Below are 22,152 nucleotides of genomic sequence, written 5' to 3'. Positions count from 1 at the left end.
GCTGTAATTTCTACATGGTGAAACCAAAATGTATAAAAATGTCCTTTAATAAAATCTGACAATGTGCAATTTGACCACATGTGATTTTTTTCTATTACAAATCTCAAATTGTGGAGTACAGAGTCAAATAAATAAATGATGCATCTTTGGCCCAAACATTATGGAGGGCATTGTAGTGCAAAGAGAAAAAAAAACCCACAATGCAGAATATAATGGGGAGACTACCCGAGTATAGAATATAGTGGTGCGCCTACGAGAATGCAGAATAAAGTCAGCATTAAAGTCAGAATAAGTGAAGTTAAATAAGTGCAAGGTTCACAATGAGGTAAATTGCAAGATTGGGAGTACACTCTTAGTTTATGAGAATTCAGTCATTTATTTTGTTGTCACGTATACTAAGGTACAGTGAAAAGCTTTTTGTTGCGTGCTTTCGAATCTGCTGATAGTGGGGAAGAAGCTGTTGCTGAATATGCTGGTATACACTTTCAAGCTTATGTATCTTCTAACCAATGGGGGAGAGGAGAAGAGGGAATGACCTGGGTGTAAATGTTCCTTAATTACGTTGGCTGCTTACCCGAGGTGTAAATGGAGTCAACAGAGGGGTGGCTAGTTTGTGTGATGGACTGGACTACATCTACAACTCTCTGCAGTTCCTTAATGCCCCTGTCCCACTTAGGAAACCTGAACGGAAACCTCTGGAGACTTTGCGCCCCACCCAAGGTTTCCTTGCGGTTCCCGGAGGTTGCAGGTGGTTGCCAGAGGTTGCAGGTAGTGGAAGCAGGTAGGGAAACTGACAAAAACCTCCGGGAACCGCACGGAAACCTTGGGTGGGGCGCAAAGTCTCCAGAGGTTTCCGTTCAGGTTTCCGTTCCGGTTTCCTAAGTGGGACAGGGGCATTACGGTCTTGGGCAGAGAGGTCGACAAACCAAGTTGTGATATTTACTGTGAGGATACTTTCTCCAGTGCATCTCTAGACGTTGGTAAGAGTTGTTGGATATGCCAAACTTCTTGTCTTCCGAGGAAGTAAAGGCATTAGTGTGCCTTCTTGGTCGTAGCTTAAATGGGCTTGGTCCAGGAAAAATTGCTGGTGATATTTATGCCCGGGAACCTGAAGCCTACAACCATTTCCACTTCAGCATTATTGATGCTGACTCGAGCATGTACACCATGTTCATTCCTTGAAGTCCTTGCTGACATTGAGGGTGAGGCTTGTCCTTGCTGACATTAAGGGAGAGGCTGTTCATTTATGACCTCTTGGTGCTATAGTTGTGTGGAGTATGTACATACTTCCCTGTGACTGCAAGGGTTTCTCCCAGCTGCTCTGGTTTCCACTCGTATGCCAAAGACGAATGGGTCTGTGGGTTAATTGGTCACTGTATATTGATGATGGCTAAGTAGTAGAATCTGGGTGGAATTGATTAAAACGCCAGGAGAATAAAATGAGATTAGTGTAAATGGGCGCTTGGCGTGCAGCACAGATCTGGTGAGCCACAGGGCCCATTTCTATTCATTACAACTCTATCATTCTAAACCTACCTCATTATACACATATTGGTTTAACAAAAACAATACACACATCAAGTTATGATTTAGAACAGGCAAGACCTTACATTCAGCCTAAACCAGGTGTGAATTCTCTGAGATCAAATGTTTGGAAATTTGATGCATGCTGTTAAATATGTTTTCATTGCATGGATGTGTTCTTGAAATGTGACTTGAAAAGGTAATGACAGAAGATTGAATGTAAGACAGTCTCGCTTTGAAGGAAAAGCTGTTCTATCATCATGGCATTTGCTGAGTACTTTTATGTCGAAGGAAAGTTCCCCTCTCAATGTAACTCTATTACATGGCCTCACTGGTCTTCGGAAAAATGAGAGGTAATTCTGAAGCCATTAAGATTTTGAGGATTAAGAAATACCCATTTAAGGGTGAGATGATGAGGAATTAATTTCCCACAGAGGATTGTGAAACCTTGGAATTCCCTGACCCAGAGAGCTGTGGAAATTGAATAATTACTTGTTTTCAATGCCGAGATAGATAGATTGTTGATCTCAGAGGAATCAAAAGTTATGGGGAACAGGCAGCAGATGTAATTTGGGCTATGAACAGAACGATCTTGATCCTTTGAATGGTGGAGAGTGGTTGGGCATTGCAGGCCTAACATCCATTGATATGCGCAAATAGGATCATGGTGTTGCTAACATTTTAAATGCAACCTGATCAAGGAACTACTTTACATAGATACTTTCATTCACAGTAGCCAAATTTACTGATAAAAGATTGGTAAAGAGAAAGATCTGGGGCTGGAAGACAGAGCAGCGGACAACACTATTGAGTAGATTTGGAGTCATACACGATGGAAACAGGCCCTTTGGCCCAACTTGCCCATGCTGACCAAGATGCCCCATCTACACTATTCCCATCTGCCTGCGTTTGATCCATATCTCCCTAAAGCTTTCCTATTAATGTATCTGTACTAATGTATTTTAAATGTTGTTATAGTACTTACATCAACTACCTCCTCAGGCAGCTTGTTTCATATACCCACCACTTGCTGTGTGAAAAAGTTGCCCTTCAGGTTCCTACTAAATCTTTCCCCTCTCACCCTAAACTTATGTCCTCTAGTTTTTCATTCCCCTACACTGGATAAAAGACTGTGTATTCACCCGATCTATTCCCCTCATGATCTTATACACCTCTGTAAGATTACTCCACTTCTCTATCCATGTCAGCACTCTACCCCCAATACCATGTGCCCTCATTTTGCTAAGAGCACAGGATGAAGGAGTGGTCAACAAGGTCCCTTGATTCTGCTCCACTGTTCAACAAGATCACAGCTGCTCTCATCTCAGCACCAACTGCTCTTTCCAGACTTGTTTCCAAACCCCTAATTTCCCCATTACATCTAACGAATGCTCCAACAGACACAGTCTCCATGAATGCTCAGGGTGGGAGAATTCCAAACATTCAGAACCGTCTGAGAAATGACTTTCTTCATCATTTCAATCATAAGCAGATGACTCCAGATCATGTGGGAGCTCTGACTTGGAGACCACGTGGGAGCTCGGAACCGGAGACCATGTGGGAGATCCAACACGGAGACCAGGTGGGAGCTCCGACGTGGAGACAATGGGGGAGCTCCAAAGCAGAGACCACTTGGGCATCAGTGGGCTTAAAGAATTGCTTACCTAAGAGCGAGTCTATGTTAGTCACCTATTACAAACGTTGGGGAGTGTCTGTATAGACATGCAAAGAACTAAATTATCTGATCTGGTTCCATTTCATTCATCAATATGGCACAAAAGTTCAATTTGGTATTCCTGCACAAGATATGTATCATCTCTTCAATTCATAAATTTTGCCAGTGTTGAATAGAAAAGAGCACCAGCATCAAATGCCAAAACTGGTATTCTGATCATTGAATATAACTGACTGCAGTTCTTTCCCACCAATTTTGGTGTTGTCTGCTCACTAACTGACCTACCCATCTATATTTACGTCTAAATACTGAGGTAACTCAGTGGGTCGGGCAACATGAGATGCTGCCTAATCCGTTGAGTTACTCCAGCACTTTGTATCTTTTGAACACACAGTGCTGGAGTAACACAAAGGCGCAGCATAATTTTGGAAACGCCATCCCGTCACCCATTCCTTCTCTTCAGAGATGCTGCCTGTTCCGCTGAGTTAAAGAGTGCCCACGGTAGACTCACGAGTCACTACGGTAAACTCACGTGCTACTACGTTCTTACAACGAGTTTAAAAGTTTAACAATTTTACTTCGAGTAAATTTGACTTGTGGAAATCTTTAATCATGTTGAAAGATTTTCACGAGTTAACAAGTTTCCCGAGTACCTGCCGTTAGCGTTACCAGTTCCGACGTTCCCGCTACGTTAATTCTACGTGATTACCACGAGTTTGATTTGTTTTAAACTCGGGATCACTCGTGGGTGGACTCGCACCGTGCGACAGGGGTTTTAGATAGAGCTCTAGGGACTAGTGGAATCAAGGGATATGGGGAGAAGGCAAGCCTGGCTTATTGATTGGGGACGATCAGCCATGATCACAATGAATGGCGGTGCTGGCTCTAAGGGTCGAATGGCTTCCTCCTGCACCTATTTTCTATGTTCCTATGTTTCTAAAAAGCAGAGGTCCCAGCACAGATCCCCACGGAATACTTTTGGTCACAGACTACCGTCTGAATAACGCCCTTCCACCACTAGTGACTTGCGTCAGATGGTTTTGTACTAAAAATTCTAAAACCGGTTTCAGAATTTGGAATGGATATTGAATTTGTCCTGCTTGGGGACAAAAATCCATCAAATGCAATAATCTGGAAGAGTTAGGAACAGCAAAACGCAGGTACTCATCCTCAGGAAGGAAACAAAGAAGCATTGAGCTCATAAATGAAAAACAGACCTTGGCTCTGGTAGCCACAGACGTAGCAATAGGGAAACAAACTAAAAATAGCTCTACCTCACTCAGTTGTAACATCTTAGCCTGCGTTAGTTCTGCAAGTTGAACATGCACTACTTTACAAAACCCAAGTCAAGTTCAAAGTCATTCTTCCGTTTTAGCACGGTTTGTGAAAACTTTCTGGCATTCAGCTCTGCAGCCACACTGATTCACCCAGGCCCTTGTAAAAATACACTAAGTTATGAGTTAATCTTTCTAAAGCTATTAGGAACCGGAGAAATGGCATTTTGAACGACTTGTGTTCTTTCAATCATGATTAACTGCCATCTATTCCTTAGAAAATAGGTTATTCATTGTATTAGACACCCAACTATGAAAGGATACAGCTACCAGACAGCATTGCTCATAAATAATCAGTGTGGGAATAAGGGAGGATAATGTAGCTGTTGCAATGTTACCATGAGAAAGATTGGCTATGATATTATTTGCACAATTTTTTCGTTTAGGATATTTTGCTTAACTCACTGCAGTGCTGATAGGAGGATATTGTCGTTTTTTCGAACAATAAAATCTGAACTGATTAAACATTAGTACCGATTATATATCTAGATTTCATTTCTTAAAATTAAACCTTGCTAGGACAACTTCAGTGAAGCCTACTTAGAAGACCATCTTGACCTTTATGGAGTAGGTCATTCTACTCTGCTGAATACTGTTTCAATTTCAATGACTGTGCACAAACATGAAGCTCTGCCAAGAGTTCTGAACCATGTGGTGTGACCACATCTCTAAAGCCGCACTCTGTTCTCCAGCTGCACTGTAACAGGCCGTAGATTATGAAATAAAAGTTCCAAAACGCTTTAAATCATTAAAATAAAACCGTTTCACAATGAACCAAGATCCTTTGGAAAGTTTTAAAGCACACCCCTATAAGATCCAGCAAAGTCCACAGCGAGGGAGGGAAGGTGAAATCTAAACCTCTGACCCTAACAAGGGTCAATTGACATTGTGAATAGTGAGATTAATAGATTGTTGTCATGGTAGGTCAGAAGGGAGCACGAATCCTCACAAAGCAATGGAATATATATACAACCAGCCATAATGCAGGAGGATATTGATAAAGGTTCAATGATGAATGGCCTATTCCTCTACTTACATTCTAACTGGTTATGTGCGCTCCATTATTGACAATTCAATACGTTAAAATGTCACCATCAACTACACTACTCGGTAAGTGATATGTGTTGGAGTGAACTTATGAGATATGGTGCTCCCATTCCCTGCAATTTAAAGGAAATGTACAATGCAGTTTTTAACCGTAGCATCTAGAATTCCCAATCCTACGCTTCCTTCAGTTATCTGGTCCCAAGCAGCATGGTTGTCGAATCAAACTGTATGGAAATGCTTGTTTATGCCAATTAAGATGGACTATCTAATTAGTCGCATTTGCCTGCATTTGTTTCATATCCTTTTAAAAATTCCCTATCCATGTTTCTGTGCAAATATCTTTTAAATGTTGTTATTGAACCTTCCACAACTACTTCCTCTTGCTGCTCGTTCCATATCCACTGGGGAAACAAAATGGCTGAATCATTTTATTTCTCAGCTCCACCCAAATAGCCTTACTGGACAATCCTCCAGCATTTTTGTGTACCTTCGATTTTCCAGCATCTGCCGTTCCTTCTTAAATACTAAATCCTTCAGTAATGTCATCTTGCACTACTGCCCTGGTGTTCTTCTCAAGCAATATGTCATCTGCCCCTCTTCTTTCACCCCCATATCTATTCTCACTTGTAGCACCTGTACCCTGGAATATTGAGCTGCCAGATCTTAACGAGGTTTCTGCTATGACAAAAACATCCCAGTAGCTCATATCTGTCCAGAGTTCATCTGCCTTTCCTGTCAAACTTCATTCACTGAAAAAAATTCAATTTAATCCTACTGTCTTTCCTTGCTCCCTGCTTGCTGCTGCTTATCCTGGAGAAAATAAGAAGTGAGCATACAGAGTGCTGGAGTTACTCAGCAGGTTAGGCAGCATCTCTGGAAAATATGGATAGGTTACTCTTTGGGTCGGGGCCCTTCTTCAGACTGAAGGGGATGGAGGGGGGCAGGGGAGAAAGAAAGCTGGGAGAGAGGAGTGGCTGGACGAAGTGTGGCAGGTAGTAGGTGAACACAGGCAAGGGGGAGGGGGGTTTAATAGGGCAGATGGTTGGAGAGAGAATCTCACAGAACTCCTGTCGGAGAGCGGAAGTGGAGCAGTCAAAATATAGAAACAAGGAATTGCAGATGCCACTTTACAAAAGAGGACACAAAGTGCTGGAGTAATTTAGTGGATCAGCCAGCATCTCCGGAGAATATGGATAAATGAGGTTTCCGGTCAGCACCCTTCTACGGATTGATGAGTTGGGGGAACAGGGGCGAATAAATTCAGACAGATGCAATTGAGACGTTTATTTCTTGCCATATGAAGACTAATATAAAATGTAACCTAACCTGCTCCTGCTGCCATAAATAGCTCCTTCAAAAAAAAAACAATGTGTTGTCTCACTAACCCCCACTGGTATGGGTTAAATATCAAATGACTACAGAATCAAACTCTACTGAGAAACATCCTACCGAGCCTTTTAAATATAGTAAAGCTGCCAGAAATATAGCCAGTATAAACCAGAGTAAAAGTCCAAAGGTGTAAAACAGTTGTCACAAATGGTACGAGTTAATATTTCTTCAATTTCTCGTTTGGTATGTGACCTTTTATGGATATCTGAGGAAGGCTTTCAAAACACAAAACTACATTTGGTGTACATAGTCCTCAAACAAATAGTTTGAGGACTATGTTTGTTTAAACTAAAACAATGAAGATGTGTGATTTTTGAAGATTTTGCTTCCTTGAAACATAGAAACATAGAAATTAGGTGCAGGAGTAGGCCATTCGGCCCTTCGAGCCTGCACCGCCATTCAATATGATCATGGCTGATCATCCAACTCAGTATCCCGTACCTGCCTTCTCTCCATACCCTCTGATCCCCTTAGCCACAAGGGCCACATCTAACTCCCTCTTAAATATAGCCAATGAACTGGCCTCGACTACCCTCTGTGGCAGGGAGTTCCAGAGATTCACCACTCTCTGTGTGAAAAAAAGTTCTTCTCATCTCGGTTTTAAAGGATTTCCCCCTTATCCTTAAGCTGTGACCCCTTGTCCTGGACTTCCCCAACATCGGGAGCAATCTTCCTGCATCTAGCCTGTCCAACCCCTTAAGAATTTTGTAAGTTTCTATAAGATCCCCTCTCAATCTCCTAAATTCTAGAGAGTATAAACCAAGTCTATCCAGTCGTTCTTCATAAGACAGTCCTGACATCCCAGGAATCAGTCTGGTGAACCTTCTCTGCACTCCCTCTATGGCAATAATGTCCTTCCTCAGATTTGGAGACCAAAACTGTACGCAATACTCCAGGTGTGGTCTCACCAAGACCCTGTACAACTGCAGTAGAACCTCCCTGCTCCTATACTCAAATCCTTTTGCTATGAAAGCTAACATACCATTCGCTTTCTTCACTGCCTGCTGCACCTGCATGCCCACTTTCAATGACTGGTGTACCATGACACCCAGGTCTCGCTGCATCTCCCCTTTTCCTAGTCAGCCACCATTTAGATAATAGTCTGCTTTCCTGTTTTTGCCACCAAAATGGATAACCTCACATTTATCCACATTATACTGCATCTGCCAAACATTTGCCCACTCACCCAGCCTATCCAAGTCACCTTGCAGTCTCCTAGCATCCTCCTCACAGCTAACACTGCCCCCAGCTTAGTGTCATCCGCAAACTTGGAGATATTGCCTTCAATTCCCTCATCCAGATCATAAATATATATTGTAAATAGCTGGGGTCCCAGCACTGAGCCTTGCGGTACCCCACTAGTCACTGCCTGCCATTGTGAAAAGGACCCGTTTACTCCTACTCTTTGCTTCCTGAAGCGTGATGCGCATTGTGAAACAGCTGCACCATTGCTGCAATCTCAGATCATTCGAAATGAGTCTCAGCACTTAATCATGCCAATTTGTCTTATTCTTTCATGGGATGCGGTGTTAAAATGTTTCGGGATGGTTAGCATTTATTTCCTGTACTTAATTGTACCCAAGTCAAGTGGCTTGATAACCCTTCCAGAGGATTTTGAAAGAGTAAACTAGATTAGTGTGGGTCTGACCAGGCTGAATAAGGATGGCAGATTTATTCCCTGGCGGATATTAGAGATCCACATTGGCTTTTACAGCAATTACTGATAACTAGCATTATTATTGGACTTAATGACTTCAATTTGAACTTGCATCTCCAGATCAAATTTGCAAGTTCATAACACATAGAAGCAGAATTAGGACATTCAGCCCATCAAGTCTGCTCTGGCATTCGATCACGGCTGATTTATTTTTCCCTCTCAATCCCATTGGCACTCTTACTAATGACAAACCTATCAATGTCTGCTTTAAAAATACTTATTGACTTGGCCTCCACAGCCACAGATGAATTCCACAGATCCACCACACTCTAGCAAAGGAATCCCTCCTCATCTCCATTCTAAAGGTACAGCCTTCTATTCTGAGGCTGTGCCCTCTGGTCCTAAACTCTCTCACTACCGGAAGCCACTTCTCCAAATCTACTATTTATGCCAGGTCTCTGGATCATGGACTAATAACGACCATCGTGCACTGAATCTCCACACAGATGCATTTTTGAGCATCCTACATCTCATCAGCATGTGTTTCCCTTTGTCTGATGGCACCAAAATCAACAACACAACTCTTTGAAGGATCACTCTCTACCACCAGAACTAAGCTCTGCAAGGGATCAGACAACTCTGAAACTCTTACGGAGAAAGAGCTTCGTAAACAATATAAATTACTTCTATTAATGGAGTTTGTACAAATTATATATTTTAAATTGGGATCAGGAATATGCAAGCCTTTAAATGAAGGAAATTCTTTTGTGCCTGAGAATTAAATTCAAGGGTATCATCGATTGCTTAAATAAAGTTCCTCTCTGGCAACAGTAAGGGTCTAACAGGAAATAAGACCTGCTTTTAGAATTGCAAATCAATTACCTAACTCCATGTAAGCACCATAATTCTAACTACAATTTGCACCTAAATTGCTATCATAATTGAAGCGATCACAATAAAGTGAGTGTTTCTGAGGTTGGTAAAAATATTACCTAAATTGCAATGTATGAAGAAAATGTTATTCTGTATTCAAGTAGTCTGCATTTGAATTTGGACTAATCGATGTAATTCAAAAAAATATCAATCCTTCAACAAAATGTTTCTCTCTGACAAGGACAACTACAATAAGGAGAGCATCCTTCATCATTTTCGTGACTTTCATGTTTATGGTCTAAACGATATTGTCAATTTAACAAAAAGAGAGAAAATTATTTTTGTTACAATAAAAAAACTGTTCTATTTAGAAAGCAACAAAGCCAATCAGGTGTATAAATGACAAAAATAAATCGAAGATACACGCAAAATGCTGGAGTAACTCAGTGGAACAAAAGGAGAAAAGGAATAGGTGACGTTTCGGGTCGAGACCCTTCTTCAGACAAAGATAGTAAAAACATTGTTCTAAACTTAAAATAAACACACTTTAACTTTGCAAAAACCAAACAAAAACATAATGAGTGTGGATATTGCTTACCCTGCAATGAATAACCACCACATGAAGTGGGTCATTGTTTAGCCATGTCTCCATCGCTTTGCATATCGTACACATCTTATCCAGAGGTGGCGCATGGAGGTCAGGCCAACCTACATCCATCACCTGAAACAGAAGCAGTTTTCATTTTATGGCCAACAGCAGACCTCTCATAGAGCTACAATGATATTGTTTGCTTTAAAGCAAGAATTTATTAAAACACTGAGACGATTCTGTATAAATACGACCAAATTAGGGCAGGTGCAGACTACATGGCTTGTTATTCATTTCCAAAAAATCATGCTTGATCCTACAACCTATCTCTACATTTCCTTCCATTTCCAACATCATTTCACCCCTTTACTTATCAAGGTATAGATTGGGTAGATGCAGAGTCTCTTGCCCAGAGTAGGGGAATCGAGGACCAGAGGACATACTGTAGGTTCAAGGTGAAGGAGAAAAGATTTAATAGGAATTTGAGGGGTAACTTTTTGACACAATGGGTGGTGGGTGTATGGAACAAGCTGCCAGATGAGGCAGTTGAGGCTGGGACTATCCCAACGTTTAAGAAACAATTAGACAGGTACATGGATAGGACAGGTTTGGAGGGATATGGACCAAGCCCAGGCAGGTGGGACTAGTGTAGCTGGGATATGTTGGCCGGTGTGGGCAAGTTGGGCCAAAGGGCCTGTTTCCACACTGTATCACTCTATCACTCTAATAATCTGCCCGCCACTGCCTTAAAAACATCTAAAGACTTTGCTCTACTGCCCTTTGAGAAATAGAGTTCCAACAATTCACAACCCTCAGAAAATATTTTATTTGTCACATGGTCACGTGGGTGATCTCATTAGAACACAGAATAAAATAGAGAGAGTACAGAGGAGATTTACTAGAATGTTGCCTGGGTTTCAGCAACTAAGTTACAGAGAAAGGTTGAACAAGTTAGGGCTTTATTCTTTGGAGCGCAGAAGGTTAAGGGGGGACTTGATAGAGGTTTTTAAAATGATGAGAGGGATAGACAGAGTTGACGTGGAAAAGCTTTTCCCACTGAGAGTAGGGAAGATTCAAACAAGGGGACATGACTTGAGAATTAAGGGACTGAAGTTTAGGGGTAACATGAGGGGGAACTTCTTTACTCAGAGAGTGGTAGCTGTGTGGAATGAGCTTCCAGTGAAGGTGGTGGAGGCAGGTTCGTTTTTATCATTTAAAAATAAATTGGATAGTTATATGGATGGGAAAGGAATGGAGGGTTATGGTCTGAGCGCAGGTATATGGGACTAGGGGAGATTATGTGTTCGGCACGGACTAGAGGGGTCGAGATGGCCTGTTTCCGTGCTGTAATTGTTATATGGTTATATGGTTAATGCAGCACAGGAACTGGCCCTTCGGCCCACAGTGTCTGTGCTGAACATGATGCCAAGACCAACTCTTAACTTTGAACATATTCCATATCCTTCCAGTCCCTGCATATTCTGAAACATTTTCGCAAGAGCCAACCCACCCATTTCAGGCATCAGTCAAGTAAACCTCTTCATTATTTCAAAAGCATTCACAACTTTTACAGAAGAATTGTATGCATTAAACTAAAATTACATACATCACTATTAAATAATTGGCCACCACAGAGGTATTAGCATCACATGTAATGATTCAGAGATTTTAAACTTGCTATTTTGGACAACATACAGAAGAGTATGTTTTCCAGATTGTATTATTGTGATTCTGGATTAAGTAAATGTAGATTTTCCAGTGATTAAATCAGTAAATCATAAAACAAAACAAGGTTTTCTTCCCTAATTTTCTCAATCGCAGCTACTTTCAAAGCAATGGATAGCAGATGATTAAAACTCATGGCTGGGCTTGTTAGGACAAAGGTAAGTGAATTCCTCAACTAAAATTGAAAAAAATGACCACGAATTCCCTATGAAAGTAATGGAAATTCCTGAAACATGTGGTTTTAACCAACTTGCACACCCATTGAAAAATAACGGAAATTTCTGAAATTCCTGAAAGGAAAAGGGTAAAAGTCAATGGAACAGGGAGACTATTAAATTCATGATGAAAGGTTGATGAAGTTGGGTTGTAACTCACAGGAAGAGAAGAATGAAAGAGACTGATATAAAACATAAAAATTTGGCAAATTGAGAAAAATTGATGCAGCAAAATGCTTACAGGAATGAAGGGTAAAATAAATTGGGGCATCATTAACAAAAGAAAGTTTTCCACAAATAAGGAATTCATGCACAGTTATTTCACACGGGTTAACCAACATCTGGAATGTGTTACCATGAAAGATCATTAAAGCAAATAAAATAAATGATAACAAGATGTGTTTGGGGAGAAAGAAAGAAACAGAATGACATGTGAGGAAACAGGAATGGGAAGTTGAGGTCAATCAAAATATAAGGGCATTCCTGGAATTTGAAACCTTTTGTGGCTCCTAAGTTTATTGTACTCTTATGACGACATGGTATTCACTCCTCCAGTGTTATCATTTATAATTTCTTCCAACAGTGAGAGTGAAACTAGTAAACTGACTTTACCCATGACTAAATTCATATTCACCATCAATCACAACCAACATAATAACCGCAGGTGGGACTGATTTTTCAGAGGATCTCATCCACTGATCCACGTCAAACGTTTCCAAATTTCTCACTTAAAACTTAATGAAAAATGCTGGATTCAAAGTTGAAGTGACACCTTGCATATGTAGCTTTTCACCTATCATGGAAAACATCAATGCCGTAGACTTGCAACACCCTTTACTGTTGCATCCAGGACTGTTTACGAGGAGCTTAGAGGATGGAGGCTGCCATGCAAAACCTACTGTTCCCAAATATCCTCTGAAGTCTAACTGGGCATCAGGGATACCAAACAAAGATGTTCTTATACATATGCCCATAAAATGAAGGGAATTGGGGAAATGCGATCCATGTACATTACGATGGAATGTTAAGCTTCCAATTTGCTATTCTTATTCTAGAACCTGCATGTTGCTTTCTTCATGATTTATATTGTGGGAACTGCAGAAGAACTTACAAAAAAAAGGACACAAGGTGCTGGATTAACTCAGCTGGTCAGGCAGCATCTCTGGAGAACAAGGATAGATTCCATTTTAGGTTATGACCCTTCATCAGACGATGATTTATATTGTGACACGGCTCAGCTAACAACATGATCCCAAGTGGCAATAAGAAACCCTTATCATGGTGACCATCATGTTATGGAGGGGGTTCCATTCCTAGAAAATGGTCTGTATCGCAATTTTTATTTAACGCAAAGCTGCATCATCTGCACGTGTATACAGAAACGAAAGTTGGAAAACATAATAAAATGTTGTGCTTATTTATTTCCTTTTTATCACATTAATTTAACGAGGGAGAATTTTATTTCGTATCTCAGATTTTTGAGCAGTGATTTGTCCATTGTGTAAGACTGAATTTTTGTCGGATGATTTTGTGACAAGAATCTTTGGCACATCATTCTTAAACCATGTGCCCAGGAGCAAATTAATCATAATGTGAGGAATTTAGGAAGGGGTCCAAAATTGAACAAGTCCTCTCCGAAGTGTGAAGTATAGTTAGCATCCGGTAACAAGCCCTCAAGCTGTATAATCATTCACTGTTCATTATCAAATATATAAAACACAATTTATCAATCTGTGGTACATCTGTTGAAACTGATGACATCTGAAAAAAAGCTTTTCAACCATCACGACAAGCGATCTAGTCTAAAGCCCTCTGGAATTAATTTGAGATTTAAAACATAATTCATTCCTCAAAAAATCAGCGGGAATAAAATGGGAGTGAAAGATTGGTATCCCTTTTCCATGATTTTGCAACCCATTATGAACAGGACATAGGAAAAGTAGCCTTTCAAATTTTTAATTAATTGAGTAACATCAAGGAATCATTATTGCACATTTCAATATCAAGACGGACTAACCATCTCCTAATAAATGATGACCACATATTTATTAAGCATTTAATGATGGGCGACACAATTTTCCTTACTGATGTTATTTTCATACTTGTGTAGGAAAGAGCTGTAGATGCTGGTTCGAATCAAAAGTAGACACAAAAAGCTAGAGTAACTCAGCGGGACAGGCAGCATCTCTGGAGAGAAGGAATGTGTGATGTTTCGGATCAAGAACCTTCTTCAGACTTCTTCAAACCTCAGGTCTGAAGAAGGTCCTCGACCCGAAACGTCACCCATTCCTTCTCTCCAGAGATGCTGTCTGTCCCGCTGAGTTACTCCCGCATTTTGTGTCTATCTTTTATCTTCATACTTATTAACTAGAACCATTTGGGTTATTCACAATGTACTTCACTCCCAGTTGGTGCCCCTAATTCAGGAAGAATATTTAGTTGGCTCTACTAAAGGAAAACCGCAATGCTGAACTTGGGTTAGTGCGAATGCCCATGCCATGTATGTTTGGTTTGCAAAATTGTCCAAGCGATGAGAAAACCTGCAGATGGAAACCTCGGCAGATGAAATGCAAGGGAGAATAATCTGAAATATGGAGGGAAACAAAACAATGTCATCTTTTACAAAAAGCAGCAAAATGTAAAAGATACCTTGGAGTTCAGTTTGGACAGGTCATACCTCCTTTCAGAAAGATTAAACACCTGTAAAAAGAAAATTAATTCATTGATTAATGAAGAGGGATAATATTTTAAGCCATATTGTAAACCATAGTGACGAAGGGATCAGATGTGAAGAGTATAAAACAATGTGGTAATTTGGCAGAAAGATCAATAGCAACATGCATCAATTTTTCACACAGAGAGTTGTGAGTCTGTGGAATTCTCTGCCTCAGAGGGCGGTAGAGGCCAGTTCTCTGGATACTTTCAAGAAATATCCAGATAGGGCTCTTAAAGATAGTCAGGGGATATGGGGAAAAGGCAGGAATGGGGTACTGATTGAGGTTGATCAGCTATGATCACATTGAAAGACTGATTGGCCTACTCCTGCACCTATTGTTATTATCTATATTCTATAATCCCTTTTACTCCTAAAACCATTACCTTTTTGCAACTGACGTCAAAAAACATTATAAATATAATGATTGTACTGTTCATAACCTTGAAACCTCTGGTTTAACTTTCAGTATTATTTTTAACTGAAGTAGTGAACACTGGCAGATTATCTGACTGCTTTTGAATTCTCAGTTTCAACCTTTTCTTTCCAATAACCTCCCATACACACGTCTATTTGTTTTGCTAAGTAAGATGGGTAAGAAACAGGACAGAAGTCCAAAGTTCACTGTGACCCAATTCCAGCTTTCAAATTTAGTATTTAGAGCAGGATTCTCAACAAACTGTTTACCGCGAGAAAAAAACGAATTTTTCACCTCAAACGCATTCCGTTTCTCACCCAACTGCAACTTGTTTGCTGTTAGGCTCCGCAACGAATATCCAAACATTCCTGCAGTTTCTAAGCTATTTCTGCTCCCTTATATTCAAGATGAGGAAATACAAACAGATGACTCCGTTTTTCAGATAACAATTCTGTACCTTCTATTTAAACCTTCTCTCGACTGCTATTCTGTTTCTTTTATCCATTCACTCAACCTTTTGCTCTCCACTGACATCCAGGAACACACCCTTTGGCCCACAATGTTTGGGCCAAACTAGATGCCAATTTAAATTGATCTCATATGCCTGTACATGATCCATATCACTCTAATCCATGTACTTCCTTGTGCCTATCTCAAAGCCTCTTAAATGCCACTATCGTGTCTACCTCCACCACCACCCTTGGCACTGTGTACCAGGCCTACACCATTCTCTGTGTAAAAAAACTTGCCCACATGTCTCCATTAAACTGTCTCCCGCTCACCTCAAACTATGCCCTCTAGTCTTGGACATATCCACCGTGGGAAAAAGGTTCTGACATAATTCTAAAATTCAGAAAGTCTAGGTCTGGTCTGATTAGCCTAGCCCTGTGAGATAGCACCTTGATACCTGTAATCAATCTAGTGAACCTTTACTGCATTATCTCCAAGGCAAATAGCGGGTTTCTTAAAAAGCGATAAGAACCATTAGACGGCCAGGAAGCCCAAGGGCATTCAAAGCCTTTTAATGGGAACTGTTTGCTATTTAAGGTGATTACACCCTGTACAGCAAAGAGCCTTAAGGGCCTGTCCCACTTACGTGTTCTTGGCACGCAAATTACGCGACCTCATGGTCGCGTCGAGCCGCGACGGTCCCGCGAAGGTCGGGCGCTTTTTCATGCGTACGCACAGCCGTCTGGAGCGCATGATGTCATTTGAAGATGGACACAAAGCTGGAGTAACTCAGCGGGACCGGCAGCATCTCTGGAGAGAAGCAATGGGTGACGTTTCGTGTCGAGACTCTTCTTCAGTCTGAAAAGAAGGGTCTTGACCCGAAACGTCACCCATTGCTTCTCTCCAGAGATGCTGCTGGTCCCGCTGAGTTGCTCCTGCATTTTGTGTCTATCTTCAATTTTCTTGGAGTAGAAGTGGGGGCGGATCCGGACCGCAACGGCCGTGAGCCCCAGGCCGAGTTCAGCGATCGTTTGCCTGTTTCTGCTGCTGTTGAAGGTGAGATGTTGCGTCGCGCCAGGGTCTTGGGCCTGTCCCACTTTGGCCGTCAGTTCCGCGACAGGCCGTTGGCACGCGAAGATTTCGTTCTCTACAAAAATTTCGGAGCCCCGCGTGATGTCGCGCACAACTCCATACCCCTCCGTGCTTCTAAGTGGGACTGGCCCCACGCAGTCATACGATGCCCGTGCACCTCAACGCGACCACGAGGTCACGTAATTTGCATGCCAAGGACACGTAAGTGGGACAGCCTCTTAATTGACCACTACGAGCTGGCTATGGTCAAGGAGCAGCAACTGGAAGGTCCGCCTCAGTGTGCATTCAGGCGGCAGAGGAGCAACAAGCGAGGGCAGCTTGCCACTGCTTTGAAATACCTGGCCACTGTGGTTTCCTGAAGTTGTTTTTTTCATTACGTACAGGGGCCATTATTAATTTTTAAGACCTTTAATAATTCATAGCTGTGAAATCTTTGAGTCTGAACAAGCCAGCAAAATGCAGAGATGCAAACATTGTATACTTTAATTTGGATTTCAGCTAAAGACGCAAGGCTTACTTTTCACATCTGTATTCAATTAGTGCCCTTTTTGAAATCTGTCTCTCTAAACAGGATGCCAATTATAGAAGAAATCAGCAGCACTGGATTTGCTTGAGAGAACACTGGGTCTACTGTGCTAATCATGGGATTTTAGGCCTTGTCAATTTTCTAAATAAAATTGAACTAATTCAATAACCTAGCTGCTATTTTTCTTTTATTAATATATGATGAAATGGAAATTACCCCAATATATAAATGCCCCATGGAAGTGATCACAAAATTCTTTCAAATCATAAATGGATAGACTTGCTAATGTTAGTTGGAAATACTTTATTGTAATAACTCATGTCAATTGCTGTAGCATTGTGCAAGGTTTCAATATTCAATGAAATAATTTATAATTTTGATCTTAATTTTTAAACTGATGTTTATATAATCCCAATCTGCCTGATGGGTGATCTCAAACATTTACAGATATTTTAAATATTTACATTAGAATTGTGACAAATTATGGCGTCATTACATATGTTTTACCTAGACGTGCCTGAAGTGGTTCAGCTTCAGCTTTGCTAACAATGTATATCAAAGTTTGGAGTCATTAGGCCACTAAGTTATGCAAGTATTCCATACATAGTACAGACAACAGTTAGCAGATTTGCACAGAAAAGCCATCCCTAAAATTAATATTTATCTTAAAATCATTTGGGAGGCTCAACAAATGCCCAAACGGATATAGCATGATCTGGTGTGTCGCTAATCCCGACAATGTATAGCACTTATACAATTTCTAATTAGTGTCAAGTTTATTCTTCTGCCTCAGGTTAAGATTTGAAGCATTTCATTTCACATGGATTTCCCCTGGACGAGGGAAAGGAGAAAGGTCAGCCAGTTTATCTTTGCTAAAGTGGCTCATTTGATGATACGAAAGGTAAGCATGAACTGGAACCCCATTATTTAGAAGATAGAACTGTACAGCACAGGACCCTTTGGCCCACAATATTTGTGCTGAACATGATGCCAAGTAAAACTGATCTCATCTGCCTATGTATGGTCCATATCCCTCCATTCCCTGCACTTCCATGTGCCCATCTAAAAGCCTCTTAAACTCCACTATCATATCTGCCCTCATCACCACCCCTAACAATGCGTTTCAAAATAACTTGTTCCGCACATCTCCATTAAACTTTCCGTCTCTCACCTTATAGTTATGCCCTCTAGTGTTGGACATTTCCTCTCTGGGAAAGGGGTTCTGATTGTCTATGCTATCTATGCTTCTCATAATTTTATATACTTCTATCACATCTCCCCTCAACCTCTGCTGTTCCAGAGAAGATAATCTCTCCAACCTCTCTCTCTGCAGCTGAAACTCTCTAATCCATACAGTATTCTGGTAAACCTCCCCTGCACCCTCTCCAAAGCCTCCACGTCTTTCCTGCAATGAGGCGTCCAGAATTGCATGCAATACTACAAATTTAAGGAAGGAGAAAAAGAGTAAGTAAAAAAACATACACAACTTAGCAAGGAAAATCTTAAGGAAATCGCAACATGAAACGAAGAAATTAATAAGAGCGTTTCAGAGTCAATAGTCATAAAATGAAAATTATGTTTGGCAAACCTGTTTGGGCTTTTTGAGCAATTATTTTACAGAAAACCAGCAGGAACAGCGGTGGTGTAAATTATTTAGAGGATGCATGATAACCGTATGTCAAAAATAGAAAGTGGCTTAAAACGCTTGAAGAAGGCCAGGAGGAATCTGGACTAGGGTGCAAACGCAGCTATGAGTGAAGCAGCTGATGTAATGAATTTGGTCTTTCAGAAGAGCTTCAATAAAACACCATAAATGAGATGATTAAGCAAGATCCGTAAAAAATAAGACAACATAATCTCCCGCGTTGACTAAACCTAATCAACCTCTGTTTTTCCAAATGCATGTATATCATATTGCTCAGAATTCTCTTCTGTAACTTTCCTACCAGATATTAGGATATCTGGTTTAATTCCCAAGTTTTCCTTTGCAACCCTACTTAAATAGGTGCTAGCCACCTTCCAGTCTTCCAGCACCTCACCTGTGTCTAATGATAATTCATATGTCTCAGTCAGGACTGCTACAATTTCATCACTAGCGTCCTACAGTGTGGTCGGATATATATGATCAGGCCCAGGAGGTTTATCTGCCTTAGGATGTCCACCACCTTCTCGACTGTATCATGGACTGTCCACAAGATATCTCCATTAACACTTCCAAGTTCCCAGTTTTTATTTATTTTTCCCTGGTAAAAACAGAGGAGTAATACACGTTGAGGACCTTACCCATTTCCTGTGGCTCCACACATCGTGACCACATTTTGTCTCTGAGGAGTCCCATTCACTCTTAAGTTATCCTTTGCTCCTTAATGTACTCATAAAATCTCTTTTGAGTCTTCTTAATATTATCTGCCAGAGCTATCTCATGCCCCTTTTTGCCCTCCTGATTATCTTCTAAAATATGCTGCTCAATCCCCTATACTCCTCCATGAATACCATTGATATAAGTAACATATTCCAGACATGCCCGCGTCTTTTTCCTGACTAGAGCCGCAATGTCTCTCATCATCCAGGTTCCCTTAAGGGCCTGTCCCACTTGGCTGTCATTCTCGCGCGATTTACGCAACCTGCTAGCGTGTGGGTAGCGCGTGGGTAGCGTGGGTGAGACGGGCGCATGGAGTGGTGTGGAGGAGTGCGGAGTAGTGTGGAGGATTGTGAACCGTCCTGAACGAAATCTTCACGCGCCACCGGTCTGTCGCGCAACTGACGGCCAAAGTGGGACCGGCCCAAGACCCTGGCGCGGTGCAACGTCTCACCTCCAACAGCAGCAGAAGCAGGCAAACGATCGCCGAACTCAGCCTGGGGCTCACGGCCGTTGCGGATCTGGATCCGCCCCCACTCCTACTCCCAGAGCAGGGCCAAGATGATTGGAGATAGACACGAAATGTTGGAGTAACTCAGCGGGACCGGCAGCATCTCTGGAAAGCAGACTGAAAAAGAGTCTCGTCCCGAAACATCATCTATTCTTTCTCTCCAGAGATGCTGCCGGTCCCGCTGAGTTACTCCAGCATTTTGTGTCCATCTTCAAATGACGTCACGCGCTCCAGACGGCTGTGCGGACGCATTATGACGCGCGCGGCCGTCGCGTGCCAGTCACTACCAGCCTTTCGCGTAAATGACGGCCCAAGTGAGACAGACCTTTCTGCCCTGCCCTTCAATCCAACAGGAACATTCAGACCTTCCTCTCACTATCGCACCCAATCTCCGGTCCTCTGTTTGCCCACAAACAACCTACTCTTATTAAAAATTTTGAACGCTTGACAAGCTCTTATGCAAGACTACTGAATGGTCCTCCCATAAACTAATGTGTAGTCCCAATCTCCCAACCTGCCTCATTGCAAATCTTGGGCTTTCTTTTTTCTGCACTCTCTCTGTAGCTGTAACGCTGTAATGCTGTAACACTATATTCTACACTCTGGTGTTTTTCACTTTGCAGTGCCTGTTATACCTGTGTATGGCTGTACTCATGTATAGCATAATTTGACTGGATAGCACACAAACAACTGTATTTCGGTATTTGTGACAAAAATAAACCAACAGCTACCACCATTCTCTACTTCCCAGTTGGGGAAATAGTGAGGAAATAATCTCTGGAGAGATACCTGAAAATCACAACAAGACAAAAACTGCAATACAAAACCAAAAAGAAGGATGTCAGTGACAGCATTCCCCAAGATATGAGCAACACCACAGGAAGTGAACTTGCATATTAAAATTCTAAAGCATTTTGCAGATGTTTTTATTTTTGACTCATGCCTAACATTCTTCTCAATGGATAACATATTTCACCTTGCTGTGGCGATATGACCTGCTATGAAAACATCCTTTACAGGTGATGCTCCTACTATCATTAGTACATGTTCCTGAATCTGTCTCAACCTGCTTGATGACTATAATTAGCATAACTTCCATATTCCCAAAGACAGAATTCATTTCGTAATTTGTATTTGAACATCAGCGTTTAGTTTAATTTAGAGATACAGCACGGAAACAGGCCCTGCTGCACACCGAGTCCACACTGACCAACGACATTAACACTATCATATATACACACTAGGGACAATTTACACATACACCAAGCCAATTAACCTACAAACCTGTAGGTCTTTAGAGTGTGGGAGGAAACCGAAGATCTCGGAGAAAACCCACGTGGTCACGGGGAGAACGTACAAACTCCGTACAGACAGCACCTGTAGTCGGGATCGAACCCGGGTCACTGGTGCTGCAAGGCAGCAACTCTACCACTGCACTACGGTGGCCGCCCTGTTATTTTATTGGTCTCAACATATTTAGCTTTCCTCCCTCCATAACTTTCCTCACTAGCTGCACGTTTCTCCAATCCATCCAATCTTCCCTGCTATCAAAAACATTCAGCAAAAACTCATCAAAGGCTTGACCTTGCTTCAACGACCACCCCATATTTTTTTGTTCAGTCAAATACAAAAGAAAAACAAATAATGGAGTACTCCAGGAACACCAAAAGGCAAAGGCAACATTCATAGACATGGGGAATTTCCCTGATGTTCTTGGGTTTGACTGGAACTATGTTGGTGGAGGATTAGCAGAAATTCCCAGAAGGAAATACAAGCAGGATTTCCAATAATATTTTCTTCGCAGTCACACTGAGTCATTTTGTCAACTCAAAGCAAATTCTTGACTCTCACCAAATAATTATCTCCATGTTTGGATTTCAACATCCGTGTTACATCCTGTAGATTATGGAAGTAGGTTTCTTCTGAACAGCCAGCAGGAAAAGATACTGCGATGATGCGCTCCGTAATGTAAGTCAGATCAAGCTCATAACCCTCCTCCATTATGTGACCTGATTCCACACTCCTGCACACAGAAAGACAAAGAATGAAACTTTA

General features: G+C 41.4%; 1 protein-coding gene across 10 annotated transcripts in view; it reads right to left on the bottom strand.

The window, feature by feature from the left end:
• Nucleotides 1-22,152, bottom strand: part of tns3 (tensin 3) — a 453,833-nt gene that overhangs the window by 121,957 nt on the left and 309,724 nt on the right. For all 10 annotated transcript variants that reach the window (XM_033050098.1, XM_033050105.1, XM_033050119.1 and 7 more), the window contains 3 exons: nucleotides 21,949-22,120; nucleotides 14,678-14,728; nucleotides 10,098-10,220 (listed from right to left, as the gene is read on the bottom strand). In XM_033050098.1, the coding sequence (XP_032905989.1) occupies nucleotides 10,098-10,220; nucleotides 14,678-14,728; nucleotides 21,949-22,120 (346 nt within the window). The remainder of the gene's footprint in view (nucleotides 1-10,097; nucleotides 10,221-14,677; nucleotides 14,729-21,948; nucleotides 22,121-22,152) is intronic.

Source organism: Amblyraja radiata, chromosome 2 (assembly GCF_010909765.2).
Source record: "Amblyraja radiata isolate CabotCenter1 chromosome 2, sAmbRad1.1.pri, whole genome shotgun sequence".
NCBI classification, from domain to species: Eukaryota; Metazoa; Chordata; class Chondrichthyes; order Rajiformes; family Rajidae; genus Amblyraja; species Amblyraja radiata.
This window is presented reverse-complemented; position numbering and strand designations above follow the sequence as displayed.